This window comes from Cucurbita moschata, unplaced genomic scaffold (assembly GCF_002738365.1).
Source record: "Cucurbita moschata cultivar Rifu unplaced genomic scaffold, Cmos_1.0 Cmo_Scf00006, whole genome shotgun sequence".
NCBI lineage: Eukaryota > Viridiplantae > Streptophyta > Magnoliopsida > Cucurbitales > Cucurbitaceae > Cucurbita > Cucurbita moschata.
In genome coordinates this window covers 3,318,246-3,337,877 of record NW_019268522.1, presented here as the reverse complement: position 1 = coordinate 3,337,877, position 19,632 = coordinate 3,318,246, and the positions used below count along the sequence as shown (strand labels likewise).

Below are 19,632 nucleotides of genomic sequence, written 5' to 3'. Positions count from 1 at the left end.
ATATGTGAGACTATAAATACCTTAGGTAAAAATCAGATTCGTGGATAAGTCACCCTTACTACCAATCGACAAAACCGTACATGAGATTTTCACCTCATACGGCTTCTCGTTCAATTCTTTCGAACTCATTGGATCCTTTTCCTCATTCGAGAATCTCCTCCCCTCTTCCATTTCGTCCCAAAGAGTGACCGGGACCAATTCAGTCACGTTTTCATTCATTTGGAATATGGGCTCTTCTACGTCATTTTTATTTATTTATTTTTCCCTCTTTTTTTTTTTTTTTTTATTTTCTTATTCCCTTCGATCATTCCTTAAGTCCCATAGGTTTGATCCGGTAGAATCTGGCCCATTTTTTCATTGAGCGAAAGGTACGAAATAAATCCGAGCATCAATTTTGTCATTTCTAAATTTCAAACAATTTTCGAGTCATTCAATCAAGCCTTGATCAAGTTCGATGGTGGAGTGACTCAATTTAGAACAAGATTTCTAAATTTTGGTTCCGGGATCTTACTTCAACAAATGCTTGCATGGTTAGGTCGAGGATTATGGTTGTCTTATCACAGTGATTTGGGACCCTCAAATATTATTATTAATATTATTTAATTTTAAATAAATCATAACATTCTTAAACATTAAAATAAATATCTCATAGCACAACATAAGTCATAAAATACCATAATCTCAAGTCGATCACTTATAAAATACGACGTATGAAGGGTCATAGAGCACGTGCCCTTTTTTACTTTATTCAATTCATTGAACTAAGCCAATTGTAAAACCGTCATTAACTTATCCTTCAACCTAGACCGAACTTGTCCATGAAATCTAAGTCAACCTATGTGAGTCCACGACACTGAGTTAGAACACATTGAGTGACTTAACCTACCTAACGCTCACAATTAAACCCCTAATTTTAGCTTAGGTACTTTAAATTGGGCAAAGACGGGTGGTAGTCATCTCAAATGTCAAAAATGAATTTGAAAGGATAAAATTGGTAGGAAAAGGGACCAAACTAGAGGAACGAGCTAAAGTCATGCGTTAGAGGCAAGCTGAAGACGAGCCACAACTACAGATCGGCTAGCACACACACCACACGTGGACAAATTCATATTGGATCGGCTTCTAGGTCATCGGGTTGAATCGCGGGTCATTGGGTCAAGGCGCGAGTCATCAGGTCAACGCGTGGGTCGTTGGGTGATTAGGATCTTAGGTTGGTTCGAGTCTGAACGGGAAATAAATATAATATTAAAATAATTTTAAAATATCTGAAAATAGAAAAAAAAAATAGAAATGTGTGAAATTATTTGTGATCTGTGAACAGTTGAAATTGATGCAATTATTAGAATATGAACAAATAATGGGTTGTTGTCCGTACGTTCCTTCGCCAATCACGGGATCACGGTCCTGTGACTTTATCAATACCTTCCCATTTCATTAATTAATTTTATTAAAAAATAAATTGCCCTATTTTATTTTTAATTTCAGAAATTTAAATACCCAAAATTGAAAAATATGTTTTTATTCCATTTATAAAAATAAATTCTTTGATTTTCATCTACACGTTCTACACTTATGATCATCGTTATTCGACCGTCATGCTCTGCCTTAGCTCTAGCACCAAAACCCAACTAGCGGTAGGCTTGTTTTTCCTTTGATAGCATTTGGTTGTGTGAGTTCGATTACAGGGTTCATGAATGTAACTTCTCGTCGTTGTAAGTATTCTACGATTGTTCTACTTCAACTAAGAGAGGAGAAGCTGGTAAGTCGTGTAACTGTCGTTGGAGAACATGCAATGAAACTGATGGGAGAAAACATTTGCTGGACATTGAAGTTGCTAGTGACTGTTTCAATCAATCGTTCAGTAGTTCCCTAAAATTAGGTTAGGTATGTAACACATGTCGTTCATACTTCAAACAATTCATCCTACTCAACCCGAACTAAAGCCATTTAGAGCTGACTTCAATTCAACCGATATGAACCCATGACATCAAATTAAAATATATTAACAAATCTGTTCCTCAGAGTATGCTGATGGGCTAGGTCGCGAGCTCTAACGTTGGGCCATGGACTGTTGGTTCTAACCTAGGTTCGGATCTGACCCGACTCCAATATTGACCTATAGGTGTTTTCTTCTTTGCCCGATTTTCTATATTTTTTTCCTCTCTCTCCATTTTTATTTATTTATTTCCACCGCCGTTCGCTCTCTGGTTCCTCTCCAACGGTAGTTTTTCACGGCTTCTTCCCAAGTGCTTCCTCTCGTGGGTCGTGATGGTGAGATCCCTACACACAACGGCGACTATGAGAACGGAATCTAAAAATTTGTGCCTTCCTGACTAGGGTTTCAACCACGTGGTCTAAAAAAAGAAACAAAAGGCTTATCGACCCGAACTATTTGATTTAATCTAAGAAAATGTCTTAACCTGATTTAATCTACGGGACGAACACTCTTAACAAAACAAGTCACGGGTGAAAAAGAATCAAAATTCTACCGAATTCCTCCAAAAATAATAACAATAATAAAAATAATTTAAAAAAAAAAACATTATTTGTAATGTGAATTATCCAATTTGTCCCATATGAATTGGGCGCACATGCTCGTAGGTCCAAAATTTATTTTTTCCTTTTTCCAACCCCATATTTATAGAATATGTCACCATCCTTAATATAATTAAATTAATATATTATTTATTAAAACATTATTTACGATAATTTTGATGAAAATTTTATAATTACCGAACTCTCGAACCAATTACTTTTTAGCATCTAAATTAAAACAAATTGTTTGATTTCGACACATATCAACACGAGCCTGTTGTGATTGTTCCCATTCAGATGTAATCTCGGTTCATTCATATACTCTATTTTACTCGAGTATCACGTGTCTACCAATTTTCGTTATGGTTCGTCCTCGAACCACATGTTATCGGGAAATTGATTTTTAAAAATGTTTTTTTTTTTTAATCCAAAAGGAGGGTTAATAAAACAAAGATAGATTTTGTTTTTATCGTGAAGTTGAAGTATTGAAGAAGCTTCATGTGATCACATGAGCATAGATGTCACATCACCCAATCCCTTTCATGTTTCTATCAAAACTAAAGGGAATTATTACTTTCAAATCCTATTTTGATTTACAAATTTATATTATTTCTTTTGAATTTATAAATTTTGACTTTAGCTTCGTTAATCCAATCTCGAGTCTCCAGTTATGGCACACAACGTTTGTGTATCAATTTGACAATAACATCTCGAGAAAGAATCAGTCAACGACGAAGTATTCTTGTGAGATTCCACATCAGTTGGAGGAGGAGAACAAAACACGGTTTATAAAGGTGGAGAAGTCTCTCACCAGCAGACGAGTTTTAAAAACCTTGAGGAGAAGCTTGAAAGGGAAACCCCACAAAGGATAATATCTACTAGCGGTGGGCTTGAGCGGTTGGTATCAGAGCCAAACACTGGGCGATGTGTCAGCGAGGAGGCTAAGCCCCGAAAGGGGGTGGGCATGAGGCGATGTGCAAGTAAGGACGCTGAGCTCCAAAGATGGTGGATTTGGTAGGGGGTCTCACATTGATTGAAGAAAGAAACTACTGCCAACGAGGACGCTGGGCCTCAAACATCGATTGAGAGGAGAACGAAACACCTTTTATAAGAATGTGGAAACCTCTCCCTAGGTGGACATGAGGCGATGTGTCAATAAGGACGTTGGACTCCAAAAGGGGTGAATTTGGTGGGGGTCTCACATCAATTGTAGAAAGGAACGAGTTCCACCGAGGATGCTGGGCCTCGAACATCGTTGCGAGGAGAACAAAACATCTTTTATAAGAATGTGGAAACCTCTCATTGGGTGGACATGAGGTGATGTGCCAATAAAGACGCTGGGGTCCAAAGGGGGTCGATTTGGTGGTGCATCCCACATCGATTGAAGAAAGGAATGAGCCAACAAGGACGCTGGGCCCCGAACATCAGTTGGGAGGAGAACGAAACACATTTTATAAGAATGTGGAAACCTCTCCCTAGCAGACGTCTTTTAAAGCTCGTAAGAAAAATTCCAATATCCGTTAGTGGTGAGCTTGAGAGTTCAATATAACTTTGCTGTCCGAGAACCATGTGCATCTAATTTGATTTACTAGTATTTCTAACTCATTAATGTCATTAAATTCATCAAATACAAAACTTAATCCATTAAATGATTTCAACTATAAATAAATAATATCAATTATTTAAACTTTATTTCTAACCCATTATTGTCATAAAACTCATCAAATTAAATGTTTTCAACTATATACAAATATATATCAATTATTTAAAATTAAAACAACTTAAAAGAGTGGGAAAAATAGAAACATGTTTTTACGGGTTGGACCGACCCCACGTGAGAACCTCTCCCTAATAGATGTGTTTTAAAACTGTGAGACTGATAGCGATATGTAATAGGTCAAAACGGACAATATTTGCTAGCAGTGAGTTTGAGCTGTTACAAATGGTATTAGAGCTAGGTTCTAGGCGGTATGCCAATGAGGACGGTGGCTTCCAAGGGAGTTGATTGTGAGATCCAACATCGGTTGGAGAGTAGAATGAAGTGTGAAAATCTCTTCCTAATAGACGCATTTTAGAACCGTGAGACTGACAGAGATACGTAACGAGCCAAAGTAAACAATATCTGTTATGTTGAATGAAATCTTATTTTGGATTTCATGAAAATGCTTTTTCCTTTTACGTTTTCGTGATTGATTTGATAGTAAAAATAATACGCTAACCTAATTCTATCTAAACAACCACTTTAAAAACGACAAGCGAGTGGAAACAATAAATTTCCGTGCAATAACTATTTTATTTATAGGTGATTGAATTGTATTATCGTATTATATGCATCATCTCAATGAACCCTGATTTTATATAAAGACCTCATGCATATTGTATGCTCCTACGACCATGAACTACTTCTCTAGTTATGTAATGTACGGACCCATACACTCTCGATATTATTCGCAATTCTCTTCATTTCGTTGATTTTTGACCGCGTGAATGTGTGCTTGTACATAGTCAGGTCTCAGGATTTGTTAACCAGACCACCTAGAAAAGTTTATAAATGTTGGAAATTATGGTGGCAGCTGAAAAAAATTCAAATAAAAAAAAAACACACAAAAGGACATGTTTGGTGGTGGTGGAGAATAAAATTATCCTTTTGTTGACTATTTTCCCCTCTTGTCCTTCCCTTTCAAAGTCTAACAATATCTAATTATTATTATATATATATATATATATATAATACGATTAGTTAATTGATTATAATTTGACTAATTAAGATATATATTTTTTTAGTAAGAAGTGGGCGTTCAAAGCCAACATTTTGTCAAAAACTTTGATTTGAATACACATGAACCAAACACCCTTTATAAGGGTGTGAAAACCTTTCTCTAGCAGACGCGTTTTAAAGCTTTGTAGGAAAAATGCGTCAAGGACAATATTTGCTAGTGGTGGGCTTGGGTCGATACAATGGTATAAGAGCCAGACACCGGACTATGTGCCAGCAAGAAGGTTGTTCCTCGACGGGGGTAGACATGAGGCGGTGTACCAGTAAGGACGCTGGATCCCGAAGGGATGGATTTGGTGGGGATCCCACATCAATTGGAGAAAGGAACGAGTGCCAGCGAGAACACTGGATCTTAAAAGGGGGTGAATTGTGATATTCCACGTTGCTTGGGAGGAGAACCAAACACCCTTTATAAGGGTGTGGAAACCTTTTCCTATCATACGCGTTTAAAAGCTTTGAGGAGAAGCCCAAAGAGGATAATATCTGTTAGTGGTAAGCTTGGGCCGTTACAAATGGTATCAGAGTCAGACATTGGATTATGTGCCAGCGAGGAGGTTGTTTTCTGAATGGGGTAGGTACGAGGCGGTGTGTCAGTAATGACGCTGGGTTCTGAAGGGGGATGGATTTGGAGGGGATCCCACATCAATTGGAGAAAGGAACGAGTTCCAGCGAGGACCCTGAAAGGAGTGGATTGTGATATCTCACATTGGTTGAGAGGAGAACTAAAGACCCTTTATAAGGGTGTGGAAACCTTCCCCTGCCAGAAGCGTTTTAAAGCCTTAAAGGGAAGCCTAAAAACAGAAAGTCCGCCCAAAAACAGAAAGTCTAAAGAAGACAATATCTACTACCTGTGAGTTTGGGCCATTACCGTTAGGGTTATAAACATAACGAAGCGTTCCTCACAAAACCAAGCTATCATTTCCTCCCTCTCACATCATAATATTTGTGGGTTCCTACAAATTTTTCAAAAGCAATTCTCAAAATTAATCCATGGTGATATGCAGTGGAAAAGGTTGGTAAAAGATTACAACTTTTAGGGTTTATGTGTGTTTTTGAACAAAGCAAAAGGCTTATAAATCAAGTAAAACAATAAAGCGTGTAGGGTCGCATAATTTTTTTCGATGATATTATTTATTACGAACATAATTTTCATGATTTAATATTTTGTTATATTGTTTTAAAGACTTTTTTTTAAAACATGCAAGTCTATGACATTGTTTTACGATGATGTTTTAAATGTTCATTTCTAATTAGAGCGCTATTACGAAAATGGTAACAATTTTAGGTTAGTAGAGATTTAGGGTCGTTACAGTTGGTATCAGAGCTGTAGGTTATAGATTCTGTAGACTAACTTACGAGGTAGGCTTGACATGTTCCATGATCTCGACAGGTATGTCTTGCAAAAGATAATAAATGGTGCTGTTTTGTTATGTTATGAGTTACCTTATATGGAATGTGAATTGATGTATTGGCTAAGGAAGCTTGATAGACGACAATATCTTATAGTATAGTATAGATATTAAAAGTGATAGTGTCCAAAAAGAACTCACCATAAAATTTGAAACATTATATACTTAAACTGATTTATGAATGACATAAGTGTCTTTAATAGAGACTAAGTTATAGAAGTAGTGAGATGCAGAAAACCTCCCTGCCTTGATACGAATTGGAAAGTTTTAAAGCTACATCCGCACGTATGAAAGTTATGAGGTGGTTTAAAAACATCGAGCGCTACGATGAGGCATTACAATCATGATCATAATTTTATAGGTATTTATGGAGATAATCGGGAGTCCGATGATTTTTAAGTTATCTTAAATTTAGAAAACCCTAATTTAAGATTGAAAAAAATAAGAAGGACAATGTAATGCAAGAAACGGACTAAACTATTGACCTAGTTGACCTCGAAGAAAGTGAGAAAGTTGAAATTAAGGTTGAATTAAATGTTTAAGGTTTTCCAACATTAGCCTTCACGTGAATGTTGATTTCAATGAAACGCCTGAGCCACGAACCGTCTAAATGAACTATATTGTTCTTAAAATTTTAGAAGAAGACTTAGTATGATATGATAAGATTACGTATGAAATTGGATAACCATTAGATTATGACAAGGGGCTAAACCGAGAGTAGGTGTAAAATGACTAAAATGCCCCTACAATTATGTACCACTAGTTTTTTACCAAAGTGATCTCTAAATGACATGAAATTTGACAAGGAGCCTGATGTCATGTTCTAACGGGATTCTACAAAGTTACAAGACCATTCGAATATGTTACGGATTTAAACCAAGATTTGGAATGATAAATGACCAAAATACCCCTGTAAGAATTCTAAGATATCTTCACGACCCTAAAAGACTCAAAACAATATGAAATTTATATGAGACTCATTTATGATATTAAAGATAAATGTGTTGGGATATGAACCAAGAGGAAAAGTACCAATAATTGTATCGTAAGTAATAATGCATCTTTTTATATTAAGAATAAAACTTGGATATGAAGTTTGAAAATCAAATAATGAGAAATTGAGAATCATAAATTCCTCAATTTAATTATTAATTTTTATTTAGAGAAAGTTGATTTAATTCCAATCATGAAAAATATTCATTAGCCTTTAGATTCTACAAAAAGAAAATTAATAAAAACGCGTTAAATAATATGCCCCACACATCAACTAAATCATTTTAACTTTTTTTTTTCCTTAAAAATATTATTTTTTTACTATTTTAAATTTCATTTTATTATAATAACTTTATTATTATTTACTTATTTAGTGATAAATAATTTATTTCAATTATTTAAAATTTTATTTTCAAGAGTTTGTGAAAAATAAATAATAAAAATATAATTATAAAATTATAATAAAAAAGCATTTTTTGCAATAAAAAATAAATTTGGATGGGTCAGTTCATCTCAAACTAATTTTAAAAGAACTAATGAACTAACCAAAACTCATAAATTATCGGGTTATTTAGTTGAGAGTTAAGATGGGTTGATTGTGTTTTAGTTCTTAGTAACGGAAAAATTTAAACATTTGATATAAAAGAAAAACGTGATACCTTAAAACATGATAATGTCAACTTAAGCATAGTTCAATCTACAAATACTCGAGTTAAGTTGGGTTGATTGTGTTTTTAGTTCTTAGTAACCGAAAAATTTAAACATTTGATCTAAAAGAAAAATGTGATACCTTAAAACGTGATAATGTCAACTTAAGCATAGTTCAATCTACAAATACTCGAGTTAAGTTGGGTTGATTGCGTTTTTAGTTCTTAGTAACCGAAAAATTTAAACATTTGATCTAAAAGAAAAATGTGATACCTTAAAACGTGATAATGTCAACTTAAGCATAGTTCAATCTACAAATACTCGAGTTAAGTTGGGTTGATTGCGTTTTTAGTTCTTAGTAACCGAAAAATTTAAACATTTGATCTAAAAGAAAAAACTGATACCTTAAAACGTGATAATGTCAACTTAAGCATAGTTCAATCTGCAAATACTAATAACAATCCCCTTGTCTTATCCAATTATTTGGTTCGAGTTAAGTTGGTTGATTGCGTTCTTAGTTCTTGGTAACCAAAAAATTTAAACATTTGATCTAAAAGAAAAAACTGATACCTTAAAACGTGATAATAACAACTTAAGCATAGCTCAATCTGCAAATACTAATAACAATCCGCTTGTCTTATCCAGTTATTTGGTTCGAGTTAAGTTGGGTTGATTGCGTTCTTAGTTCTTAGTAACCGAAAAATTTAAATATTTGATCTAAAAGAAAAAAGTGATACCTTAAAACGTGATAATGTCAACTTAAGCATAGCTTAATCTGCAAATACTAATAACAATCCCCTCGTCTTATCCAGTTATTTGGTTTGAGTTAAGTTGGGTTGATTGCGTTCTTAGTTTTTAGTAACCGAAAAATTTAAACATTTGATCTAAAAGAAAAAACTGATACCTTCAAAACGTGATAATATCAACTTAAGCATAGTTCAATCTGCAAATACTAATAACAATCCCCTTGTCTTATCCAGTTATTTGGTTCGAGTTAAGTTGGGTTGATTGCGTTCTTAGTTCTTAGTAACCGAAAAACTTATCCAGTTATTTGGTTCGAGTTAAGTTGGGTTGATTGCGTTCTTAGTTCTTAGTAACCGAAAAATTTAAACATTTGATCTAAAAGAAAAAAGTGATACCTTAAAACGTGATAATGTCAACTTAAACATAGCTCAATCTGCAAATACTCGAGTTAAGTTGGGTTGATTGCGTTTTTAGTTCTTAGTAACCGAAAAATTTAAACATTTGATCTAAAAGAAAAATGTGATACCTTAAAACGTGATAATGTCAACTTAAGCATAGTTCAATCTACAAATACTCGAGTTAAGTTGGGTTGATTGTGTTTTTAGTTCTCAGTAACCGAAAAATTTAAACATTTGATCTAAAAGAAAAATGTGATACCTTAAAACGTGATAATGTAAACTTAAGTATAGCTGAATCTGCAAAGACTAATAACAATCCGTGATACCTTAAAACGTGATAATGTAAACTTAAGTATAGCTGAATCTGCAAAGACTAATAACAATCCCCTTATCTTATCTAATTATTTGGTTCGAGTTAAGTTGGGTTGATTGCGTTCTTAGTTCTTGGTAACCGAAAAATTTAAACATTTGATCTAAAAGAAAAAAGTGATACCTTAAAACGTGATAATGTAAACTTAAGTATAGCTGAATCTGCAAAGACTAATAACAATCCCCTTATCTTATCTAATTATTTGGTTCGAGTTAAGTTGGGTTGATTGCGTTCTTAGTTCTTAGTAACCGAAAAATTTAAACATTTGATCTAAAAGAAAAATGTGATACCTTAAAACGTGATAATGTAAACTTAAGTATAGCTGAATCTGCAAAGACTAATAACAATCCCCTTATCTTATCTAATTATTTGGTTCGAGTTAAGTTGGGTTGATTGCGTTCTTAGTTCTTAGTAACCGAAAAATTTAAACATTTGATCTAAAAGAAAAAAGTGATACCTCAAAACGTGATAATGTCAACTTAAGCATAGCTCAATCTGCAAATACTAATAACAATCCCCTTGTCTTATCCAATTATTTGGTTCGAGTTAAGTTGGGTTGATTGCGTTCTTAGTTCTTATTAACCGAAAAATTTAAACATTTGATCTAAAAGAAAAAAGTGATACCTTAAAACGTGATAATGTCAACTTAAGCATAGTTCAATCTACAAATACTCGAGTTAAGTTGGGTTGATTGTGTTTTTAGTTCTCAGTAACCGAAAAATTTAAACATTTGATCTAAAAGAAAAAAGTGATACCTTAAAACGTGATAATGTCAACTTAAGCATAGCTCAATCTGCAAATACTAATAACAATCCCCTTGTCTTATCCAGTTATTTGGTTCGAGTTAAGTTGGGTTGATTGCGTTCTTAGTAACCGAAAAATTTAAACATTTGATCTAAAAGAAAAAAGTGATACCTTAAAACGTGATAATGTCAACTTAAGCATAGTTCAATCTACAAATACTCGAGTTAAGTTGGGTTGATTGCGTTCTTAGTAACCGAAAAATTTAAACATTTGATCTAAAAGAAAAAAGTGATACCTTAAAACGTGATAATGTCAACTTAAGCATAGTTCAATCTACAAATACTCGAGTTAAGTTGGGTTGATTGCGTTCTTAGTAACCGAAAAATTTAAACATTTGATCTAAAAGAAAAAAGTGATACCTTAAAACGTGATAATGTCAACTTAAGCATAGTTCAATCTACAAATACTCGAGTTAAGTTGGGTTGATTGTGTTTTTAGTTCTCAGTAACCGAAAAATTTAAACATTTGATCTAAAAGAAAAAAGTGATACCTTAAAACGTGATAATGTCAAGTAACCGAAAAATTTAAACATTTGATCTAAAAGAAAAAAGTGATACCTTAAAACGTGATAATGTCAACTTAAGCATAGCTCAATCTGCAAATACTAATAACAATCCCCTTGTCTTATCCAGTTATTTGGTTCGAGTTAAGTTGGGTTGATTGCGTTCTTAGTAACCGAAAAACCCTTGTCTTATCCAGTTATTTGGTTCGAGTTAAGTTGGGTTGATTGCGTTCTTAGTAACCGAAAAATTTAAACATTTGATCTAAAAGAAAAAAGTGATAAGTTGGGTTGATTGCGTTCTTAGTAACCGAAAAATTTAAACATTTGATCTAAAAGAAAAAAGTGATACCTTAAAACGTGATAATGTCAACTTAAGCATAGCTCAATCTGCAAATACTAATAACAATTCCCTTGTCTTATCCAGTTATTTGGTTCGAGTTAAGTTGGGTTGATTGCGTTCTTAGTAACCGAAAAATTTAAACATTTGATCTAAAAGAAAAAAGTGATACCTTAAAACGTGATAATGTCAACTTAAGCATAGCTCAATCTGCAAATACTAATAACAATCCCCTTGTCTTATCCAATTATTTGGTTCGAGTTAAGTTGGGTTGATTGCGTTTTTAGTTCTTAGTAACCGAAAAATTTAAACATTTGATCTAAAAGAAAAATGTGATACCTTAAAACGTGATAATGTCAACTTAAGCATAACTCAATCTGTAAATACTAATAACAATTACCTTGTCTTCAAGGTCGATGTTCTCAAGCCACTTTACAAACAATTTCAACCAGAACAACACGAACGGAGCCCCCTAATGCTCAGAAAGAACAGGTAACTGGAACAAAATTTTGTATCCGTTTTATTCTAGCTTAGCCTCCTCAGTACAAAAGCTCGGTGTCGTGTCGTTGTAACGACACTACAAATTTTAACTCGACGTATCGAAAGAGGGGGGTAGTACAGATAAAACTCAATATCATTACGCCACTAAAAATATAATTACAAATTGTATATACAGATACAGTAAGAATAGAAGTGTCTTACATCTCAGATAGGAGATTGCTGATCTTCCGAAGCTCCTTCAGAGCTGCCATGGCTGTTACTTGTCCTTTGCCAACTAAAGGGTTCTTCGACAAGTTCTCCAGCGATCCTACTTGAACCCGATCTTGCTGGAATACGGTTTCGATAACCTGTCGACCAAATTGTCAGCTATTGTACGAATGGATGACAAACGTACACAAATTACGCTAAAGTTCGTCGTCCCAATAACCATAATCATTCATTTTCGGGTCGTGTTAGCTATAATAAGGGTAAGACTCTCGCTAGGGGAGGATCCACCAATTGTCTTAGGGAGGGGCAAACTTTAGCCCACTAGCAGATATTGTCCTCTTTGAGCTTTCCCTTCAAGGACTTTCCCTCAAGGTTTTAAAACGCGTCTACTAAGGAGAGGTTTCCACACTCTTATAAGGAATGTTTTGTTCCCCTCTCCAACTGATATGGGATCTCACAATCCACCCCTCTTAGGAGCCTAACATCCTTGCTGGCATACTGCTCGATGTCTGGCTCTGATACCATTTGTAATAACTCAAGCCCACCGCGAGCAAATATTGTCCTATTTGAACTATCCCTTTAAGGGCTTTCCCTCAAGATTTTAAAACACGTCTACTAAGGAGAGTTTTTTACACCCTTATAAGGAATGATTCGTTCCTCTCTCCAACCAATGTGGGATCTCATAATCGACCCCCTTAAGAGCTCAGCATCCTCATTGGCACATCGCTTGATGTCTGGCTCTAATATCATCGGTAATAGCACAAGCCCACCGCTAGCAGATATTGTTCTTTCTGGGCTTTCCCTTCAAGAACTTCCCCTCAAGGTTTTAAAACACATGTACTAAGGAAAGGTTTCCACATGCTTGTAAGGAATGCTTCGTTCCCCTCTCCAACCAATATGGGATCTCACAATCCACCCCCTTTAGGAGCCCAGCGTACTCGTTGGCACACCACCCGGTGTCTAGCTCTGATACCATTTATAACAACCAAAGTCCACCACTAGCAGATATTGTCCTTTTTGAGCTTTCCCTTTCAAACTTCCCCTCAAGGTTTTTAAAACGCGCCTACTAGGGAGAGGTTTCCACACTCTTATAAGGATGCTTCGTTCCCCTCTCTAATCCATGTGGGATCTCACAATCCACCCCATTAAGAGCCCAGTCGTTCCCCTCTCTAACCCATGTGGGATCTCACAATCCACCCCATTAAGAGCCCAGCGTCCTTGCTGGCGGCACATTGTTCGGTGTTTGGCTCTGTTACAAATGATACCATTTGTAACCGCTCAAGTCCACCGCTAGCAAATATTGTCCTCTTTGGGATTTCCCTTTAAGGGCTTCTTCTCAAGGTTTTAAAACTCGTCTACTAAGGAGAGGTTTCCACACCCTTACAAGGCATGCTTCGTTCCCCTCTCCAACCGATGTGGGATCTCACAATCCACCCCTTGGGGGTCTAGCATCCTCACTGGCACACCACTCGGTGTCTAGCTCAGATCATTTTCCATCTATAGGAGCCTCTTCTTCTTAGAAGTTGTCCACGTGAACCCAACAACTTGGAAGTTGCAAACGTTTAGAAATATTACCTGAATGTGTTCGAGCATAGATTGACCAAGATTCTTGAGAGTCCCCATCATGTTCTGATCCACACCATCTCCTTTCCCGCTACCAGAAGTACTACAAGCCCCATCAGTTTTAGGTGAACCAATATTCTTTATCGGATTACTCTCGACTCCAGTCGATTTCGAAGCCTCGACGCCACCTTTCCCCTCACTAGAAGCGTTCCTGACAAACTTCCAAAACCAAGGAAATTTCCCTAGAAGTTTCTTATCCCTTGTCCCTACAGATACGTTGCCCTCGGAATCATTGTTGCACCCAGATTTTTCTTGGATGTTCTCAAGCTGATCGGGAACCGGAACAGGCGAACCTTCCACAACAGACTGTGACTGGTCATCGTTTTCATCCAGGGACAAACTAGACGCAACACTGCTTCTGCTCGAGTCATTTACGTCGTTCTCATTATCGTTTGCTCCACTGAAGGAACTTGTTGGGTCCGAGAATACTGAGGAGTTTTCTTCACTGCCAACAATTCCGCTCTCCAATCTATTGTCTTCGGCATTTTCCGAGTACTTCTCGCAGCCATCGTGTCCATCCACCTCCCCTTCTATAGAGATATCGTCTTTTTTATCAAGTACTTCATCGCTCCCACATTTTTCGATATCTTCCTCTGCACCAAGTTCGCGCGCCAAATCTGCCAGCAACCTTCGCCTAACGGAGGACTTCGTGTTCTTCTTGCCTCCAGCGAGCTTTGCTGGAGACGGGTCAGATTCCGTCCTATACAAGGATCTCACTTTCTCTGACCATCCTTTCTTTTGTGCTGCATTTTGAGTTCTTGAGCCACTCTGCTTACATTCTTGTTCCCTGTGTAACACTCTCCACTTCTCTTCCCAGTAACTTTCAGGAACCTGATTTAACGGAGTTTTCGGTGAAACCGAACCAGATGAACGATCATTACCTCGTGCAACCAAAGACTTGCTGTGATGGTGATAAGCTCCAGACAACAATGGTGTAGATGAGATATTAGAACGCATTGCGAACGTCTGCCATGATTTTGCTTTCTCTATCAGTTTTGGCAAATCCACATCCTTGGGGAAGTTCAACAATCTCTGGAGACATAAAGTAGCGTTTTCCGTGGCAAGTAAAGACGATCGCAGGTAAAGTAACATAGAAACAGCAATAGCAGCGATAAACGCACCACGAGACGAGCTAAGGAAGTCGAAGCTGGAGCTTGTCTCGGGTTCATCACTTCTGTCAAATTTGCTATTATCTGATGCAAATATTTCATCCCAAATCGTCAAGAGATCTTCAAGCAAAAATTCACGACCAAATAAAACCCTTAACCATCGGAGAAAGAAGTACTGTGGTTCTACACCGAGTTCGACGAGGTGAGCATGTAGAGATGAATCGACATGTGACAGCAAGTGGTATAAAGCAGCCGATGCTTCGATTACAGGAGGCAATCCTGAAAGAGAACCACCTGCAGGCATTGGAGAGAAGAAGTCTGCCATAGCAACTGCCCCATGGGCTCCACTCATCAAAGCTTCGAACATAGTATACGCGTCATGTTCTATAAATCGTTCGGAAAGGACAATGCCTAGTTCCCCTTCAGCTCCATACGCATCGGTCAACAATATAATGGTTTGTATTTCAGGATCTAGCTCAGAAAGACCTTTCACATTTTCCTCGTTTCCATGAACTCCCAACTCATCTTCGGTCGTATCGAGACAGTTTTTGAAATCAAAATTATATTTGAAACTACCATCTTGGAATGAAACCCCATCAAACTTATCAGCAAATTGATCTTCATAAAGCTTTCTCACTTGAGAAAACCTCTCGACATCAACATGAAGAACGTACAAAAACGGAGCCAAAAGTTCATGCATTCCTACAATATCGAACACGGAATATAGCTTTTAAATATAAGAAGAACACGAACAGTAGCCGATTATGCAACAGATTCTCATGGAAAGTGTTAGAACAATCTTCATCATACCGTTTAAATAATCATTCGCTTCATTGTAAATTGCTGAAATTACGAAATTACCTTGTCTATAACCGAACTGCGGATGTTGAAGGCACCATAGCAATAAAATTCTTCTTAGCAAGCCTTGGCATCCGGGCGTCTGGAAGTAGCTTCCGTGTTCTGGATATAAACGTGATAAATCCTGGTCGACCATTTTCTCCAGCTCGGCACTCCGAAAGAAGCGGCCCCACAAGCTATCTGCAGCACAAGAGGGTGACAATTAGAAGAAAATATTGCTACTTATATCGCACGCAAATGAACTCCTCGAACGATTTAATGTGAATGGAACAACAATGGCAGGTAACCATTGTATCAGGAGATTGGAGATCATTATACCTGGGTTTTGTGATAGTGGATTATCCATTGTATCAGGAGAATTGCTTCCTTCCTTGGAAATGTGTGGATCAACAAGATGGCGTCGTCTCAAGATGGCATATCTGAAAGAAACATAGAAAGGAAAAGGTTGAATACGATGAAGAGGAATTAGAATTATTCATATTATATTCATTTATTAAAAAGCAAAACATCATCATTGTTCATATAAGTCACGTTGTAACGGCTGAAGTCCACCGCAAGTGGATATTGTTCTCTATGGACTTTGTCTTTCAAGCTTCCCCTCAGGGTTTTTAAAAGGCGTCTGCTAGGGAGAGGTTTCCACACCCTTATAAAGAACGTTTTGTTCTCCTCCCCAACCGATGTGGGATCTCAAAATCCACCCGCCCTTCGGGGCCCAGTGTCCTCGCTGACACTCGTTCCCTTCTCCAATCGATGTGGGACTCCCCAATCCACCTCCTTTAGGGCTAGCGTTCTTGCTGGCACACCGCCTCGTGTCCACTCCCTTTGAGGCTCAGCCTCCTCACTAGCACATTGCCCATGTCTAGCTCTGATACCATTTGTAACAGTTCAACTCCACTGTTAGTAGATATTGTCCTCTTTGGCTTTCCCTTCCGGGCTTCTCCTTAAGGTTTTTAAAACGAGTATGCTAGGGAGAGGTTTCAATACCCTTACAAAAAAGGTTTCGTTCTCCTCCTCAACCAATGTGGGATCTCACAATCCAACTCTCCTTCGGGGTCAGCGTCCTCACTGACACTCATTCCCTTCTACAATAGATGTGGGACCCCACAATCCACCTCCTTTGGGGCTATCGTTCTTTCTTGCACACCGCCTCGTGTCTACCCCCTTTGAGGCTCAGCCTCCTCACTAACACATCGCCCATGTCTAGCTCAGATACCATTTGTAACAGCCCAACCTCACCGCTAACAAATATTGTCCTCTTTGGTTTTCCCTTCTGGGCTTCTCCTCAAGGTTTTTAAAATGAGTGTACTAGGAAGAGAGAGGTTTCCACACCCTTATAAAGAATGTTCCGTTCTCCTCCCCAACTAATGTGGGATCTCACAATCCACCCCCCTCGAGACCAAGTGTCCTCGCTGGCACTCGTTCCCTTCTCCAATCCACCCCCTTCGGGGCCCAGTGTCCTTGCTGGCACACCACCTCATGCCCACCCTCCTTCAGGGCTCAGCCTCCTCGCTGGCACATTGCCCTGTGCTTGGCTCTGATACAGTTTGTAACAGCCCAAACCCACCGCTAGCAAATATTGTCCTCTTTCGGCTTTCCCTTCCAAGCTTCTTCTCAAGGTTTTTAAAACGCATCTCCTAGGGAGAGGTTTCCACACCCTTACAAAGAATGTTTCATTCTCCACCCCAACCGATGTGGGATCTCACACATGTATATTCCCACATTCCACAAGAAAGTTTCCGAAAGAAACTCTAAAATCAATGAGTTGGAGACGTCAAACTCAAAACAGAAATTACAGCCACCTACTACACCATATTGGCGTATCCCACAAAACTCAATGAGACAAACAATAGATCCTCTGTATGGAACTATAAGCTCAACTTCGCAAAAGAAACTCAATTGGGAACTTGAAAAACAAGAACCACAAGAACAAATATCAAGTAAAGTTTAGACAGAACAAGAAAACATGAAGAAACATTCATCCACAGCGTACTCCATCATATATATATACACAAGCAGCTTTAGTAAATGGAAAAGGAATTTCAGGAACATCATAGAACAATCCACAAAATCAAGCCACATTAAATTCACGCCAGCAAAACAAACCTTCTTCTGGAATCAGCTGTAACGCGACGAAGATGATCAATGGAAGCCAAAGAGGAAGACGGCAAAACCCCAAGATTTATACGCCACCGAACACCTCTAAGATCAACAAACCGCCGCTTATCCTCAGAATCCCGATGATAAACAGAGCCAGAGCACGACGGCGTCCTCGAAGCCGGTTCGGACAATGCCGCCACGATTTCAGAAGGTGCCATGGATATAACCTCAACTTTCTCGAACCAAATCCTCCAAATTCTGTGTCTACAAACAAAAAACACAAGCGAAAACCTAAAATGTCAACGAAATCCCACAAAACCCCCACACATCAAAACGAGCAATTAAGAGGATGCTAGAATTCTGCAACGAAGAAACAGGACAGAAGATCAAGAAAAAAAGCAAAACCCACCAAAGATCAAGAGAAATTGAAGGGGGGGAACAAGTCAAATCAAAAGGGATTAGACGAACTTAGGCCTAAGACTGGGAATGATGAAATTGGAGGAAACTGCAGCACATGAAATGAATGATAATCCAGAATTTTATCATCTGGGTTGTAAAATTTTGGTGTTAATATGAAAAAGCAAAGAACAATTTTGTCTGTTTGGCAGGCGAGAAAGAGAGAGAGAGAGAGAGAGGAGAGAGAGAGGAGAGAGAAGGAATTTTGTTCTTATGGCGCGAGTCTGGCTTAGGGTCTGGTGAGCAGTCTTCTTCTGTTATCCCTTTCTACATTTATTTAAAATTTGGTTTAATATATTTGAACATAAAATGTAAAAAAAAAAAATATATATATATATATATATAATACTAAGACGTCGGAGAATAAAATATCATACTTGAAAATCGAATAACTATATTTTTCGAGGTGTTTCTCGAGACATTATCGTGTGAATTTCTAAAATTTATATTCATTCTCGAACCCTCGGATGCGGTGGTAGAATGTACCAGATCCAAATTCAAAGTTCTGTAACGACCCAGGTCCACCACTAGTAGAGATTGTCCTCTTTCGGACTTCCTCTTAAAGTTTTAAAACGTGTCTAGAAAAGTTTCCACACCCTTATAAACGGTGTTTCGTTCTCCTCCCCAATCAATGTGGGATATCACACTTTCATGATCTAAAGTCGTTATGTATCGAAATTTTTCAGTAATTTCTTAGAAGGTTGGAGCAGGAGATATAATAGGACGAACTTTGGCTAATTTCTTGGAAACTCGTGAATAGTGGTACGAATGTACTAGTTCCATATTCAACACGTCTCTAACTCACATACTTTCATGATCTAAAGTCATTATTTATCGAGAATTTTCACTAATTTCATAGACGGCTAGAGAAAGAGATATGATAGGGACGAAAGTTACGTCATTTCTTTGAATCCCGTGAAGTCGTTTCTTATCTAAAATTCTCATTACCCTTTCCATCTTTTTCACGACAGAATCAATTAACATTAATAGAAATGTCTAGGTATTCAAAACTCGAATTATTGATAAAGGCAAACAAAAACAAAGTATAGTTGATAAGAAGAGTCGAGTCCATAAATAGATCTCAAATGTTTCTTCCTCGTGGTTGTGGGGTCTTTTTGACTCATCTCTTATCTAATCAACTCTTTCGGTGCGTGAACCGAGTACCCTTTCGTTCATATTCCAAATACATATGTATCTACGTCATTGGATAGGGGTGATAACGGTCGTTTATAAGCGCTATTCTCGTATGTTATTTAGAGTGAATT

General features: G+C 37.3%; 1 protein-coding gene across 3 annotated transcripts; it reads right to left on the bottom strand.

Annotated features, from left to right (window-relative positions):
• Positions 1-12,009: 12,009 nt before the first annotated feature.
• LOC111444080 (TBC1 domain family member 5-like) lies at positions 12,010-18,612 on the bottom strand. Of its 3 annotated transcripts, none has more exons than XM_023082021.1 (6): positions 18,384-18,612; positions 17,918-18,175; positions 16,133-16,233; positions 15,818-15,994; positions 13,800-15,658; positions 12,010-12,364 (listed from the first exon to the last, which is right to left on the bottom strand). In XM_023082021.1, the coding sequence occupies exons 2-6, from the start codon at positions 18,127-18,129 to the stop codon at positions 12,215-12,217; spliced, it is 2,499 nt and encodes an 832-aa protein (XP_022937789.1). In that variant the 5' UTR covers positions 18,130-18,175; positions 18,384-18,612; the 3' UTR covers positions 12,010-12,214. The 3 variants fall into 3 exon arrangements, with proteins under 3 accessions (XP_022937789.1, XP_022937792.1, XP_022937791.1); XM_023082024.1 differs by having other exon boundaries at positions 18,321-18,601; XM_023082023.1 differs by having other exon boundaries at positions 18,380-18,601.
• Between the last annotated feature and the right edge of the window lie 1,020 nt (positions 18,613-19,632).

What these genes read in the sequence shown, in the direction of transcription:
- LOC111444080 (XM_023082021.1), bottom strand. Translation starts at nt 18,129, where the DNA reads ATGGCACCTTCTGAAATCGTGGCGGCATTGTCCGAACCGGCTTCGAGG. An exon ending in TCCACTATCACAAAACCCAG is followed by an intron (nt 15,995 to 16,132) that starts GTATAATGATCT and finishes CTTGTGCTGCAG; the next exon opens with ATAGCTTGTGGGGCCGCTTC. An exon ending in GCAGTTCGGTTATAGACAAG is followed by an intron (nt 15,659 to 15,817) that starts GTAATTTCGTAA and finishes TCGATATTGTAG; the next exon opens with GAATGCATGAACTTTTGGCT.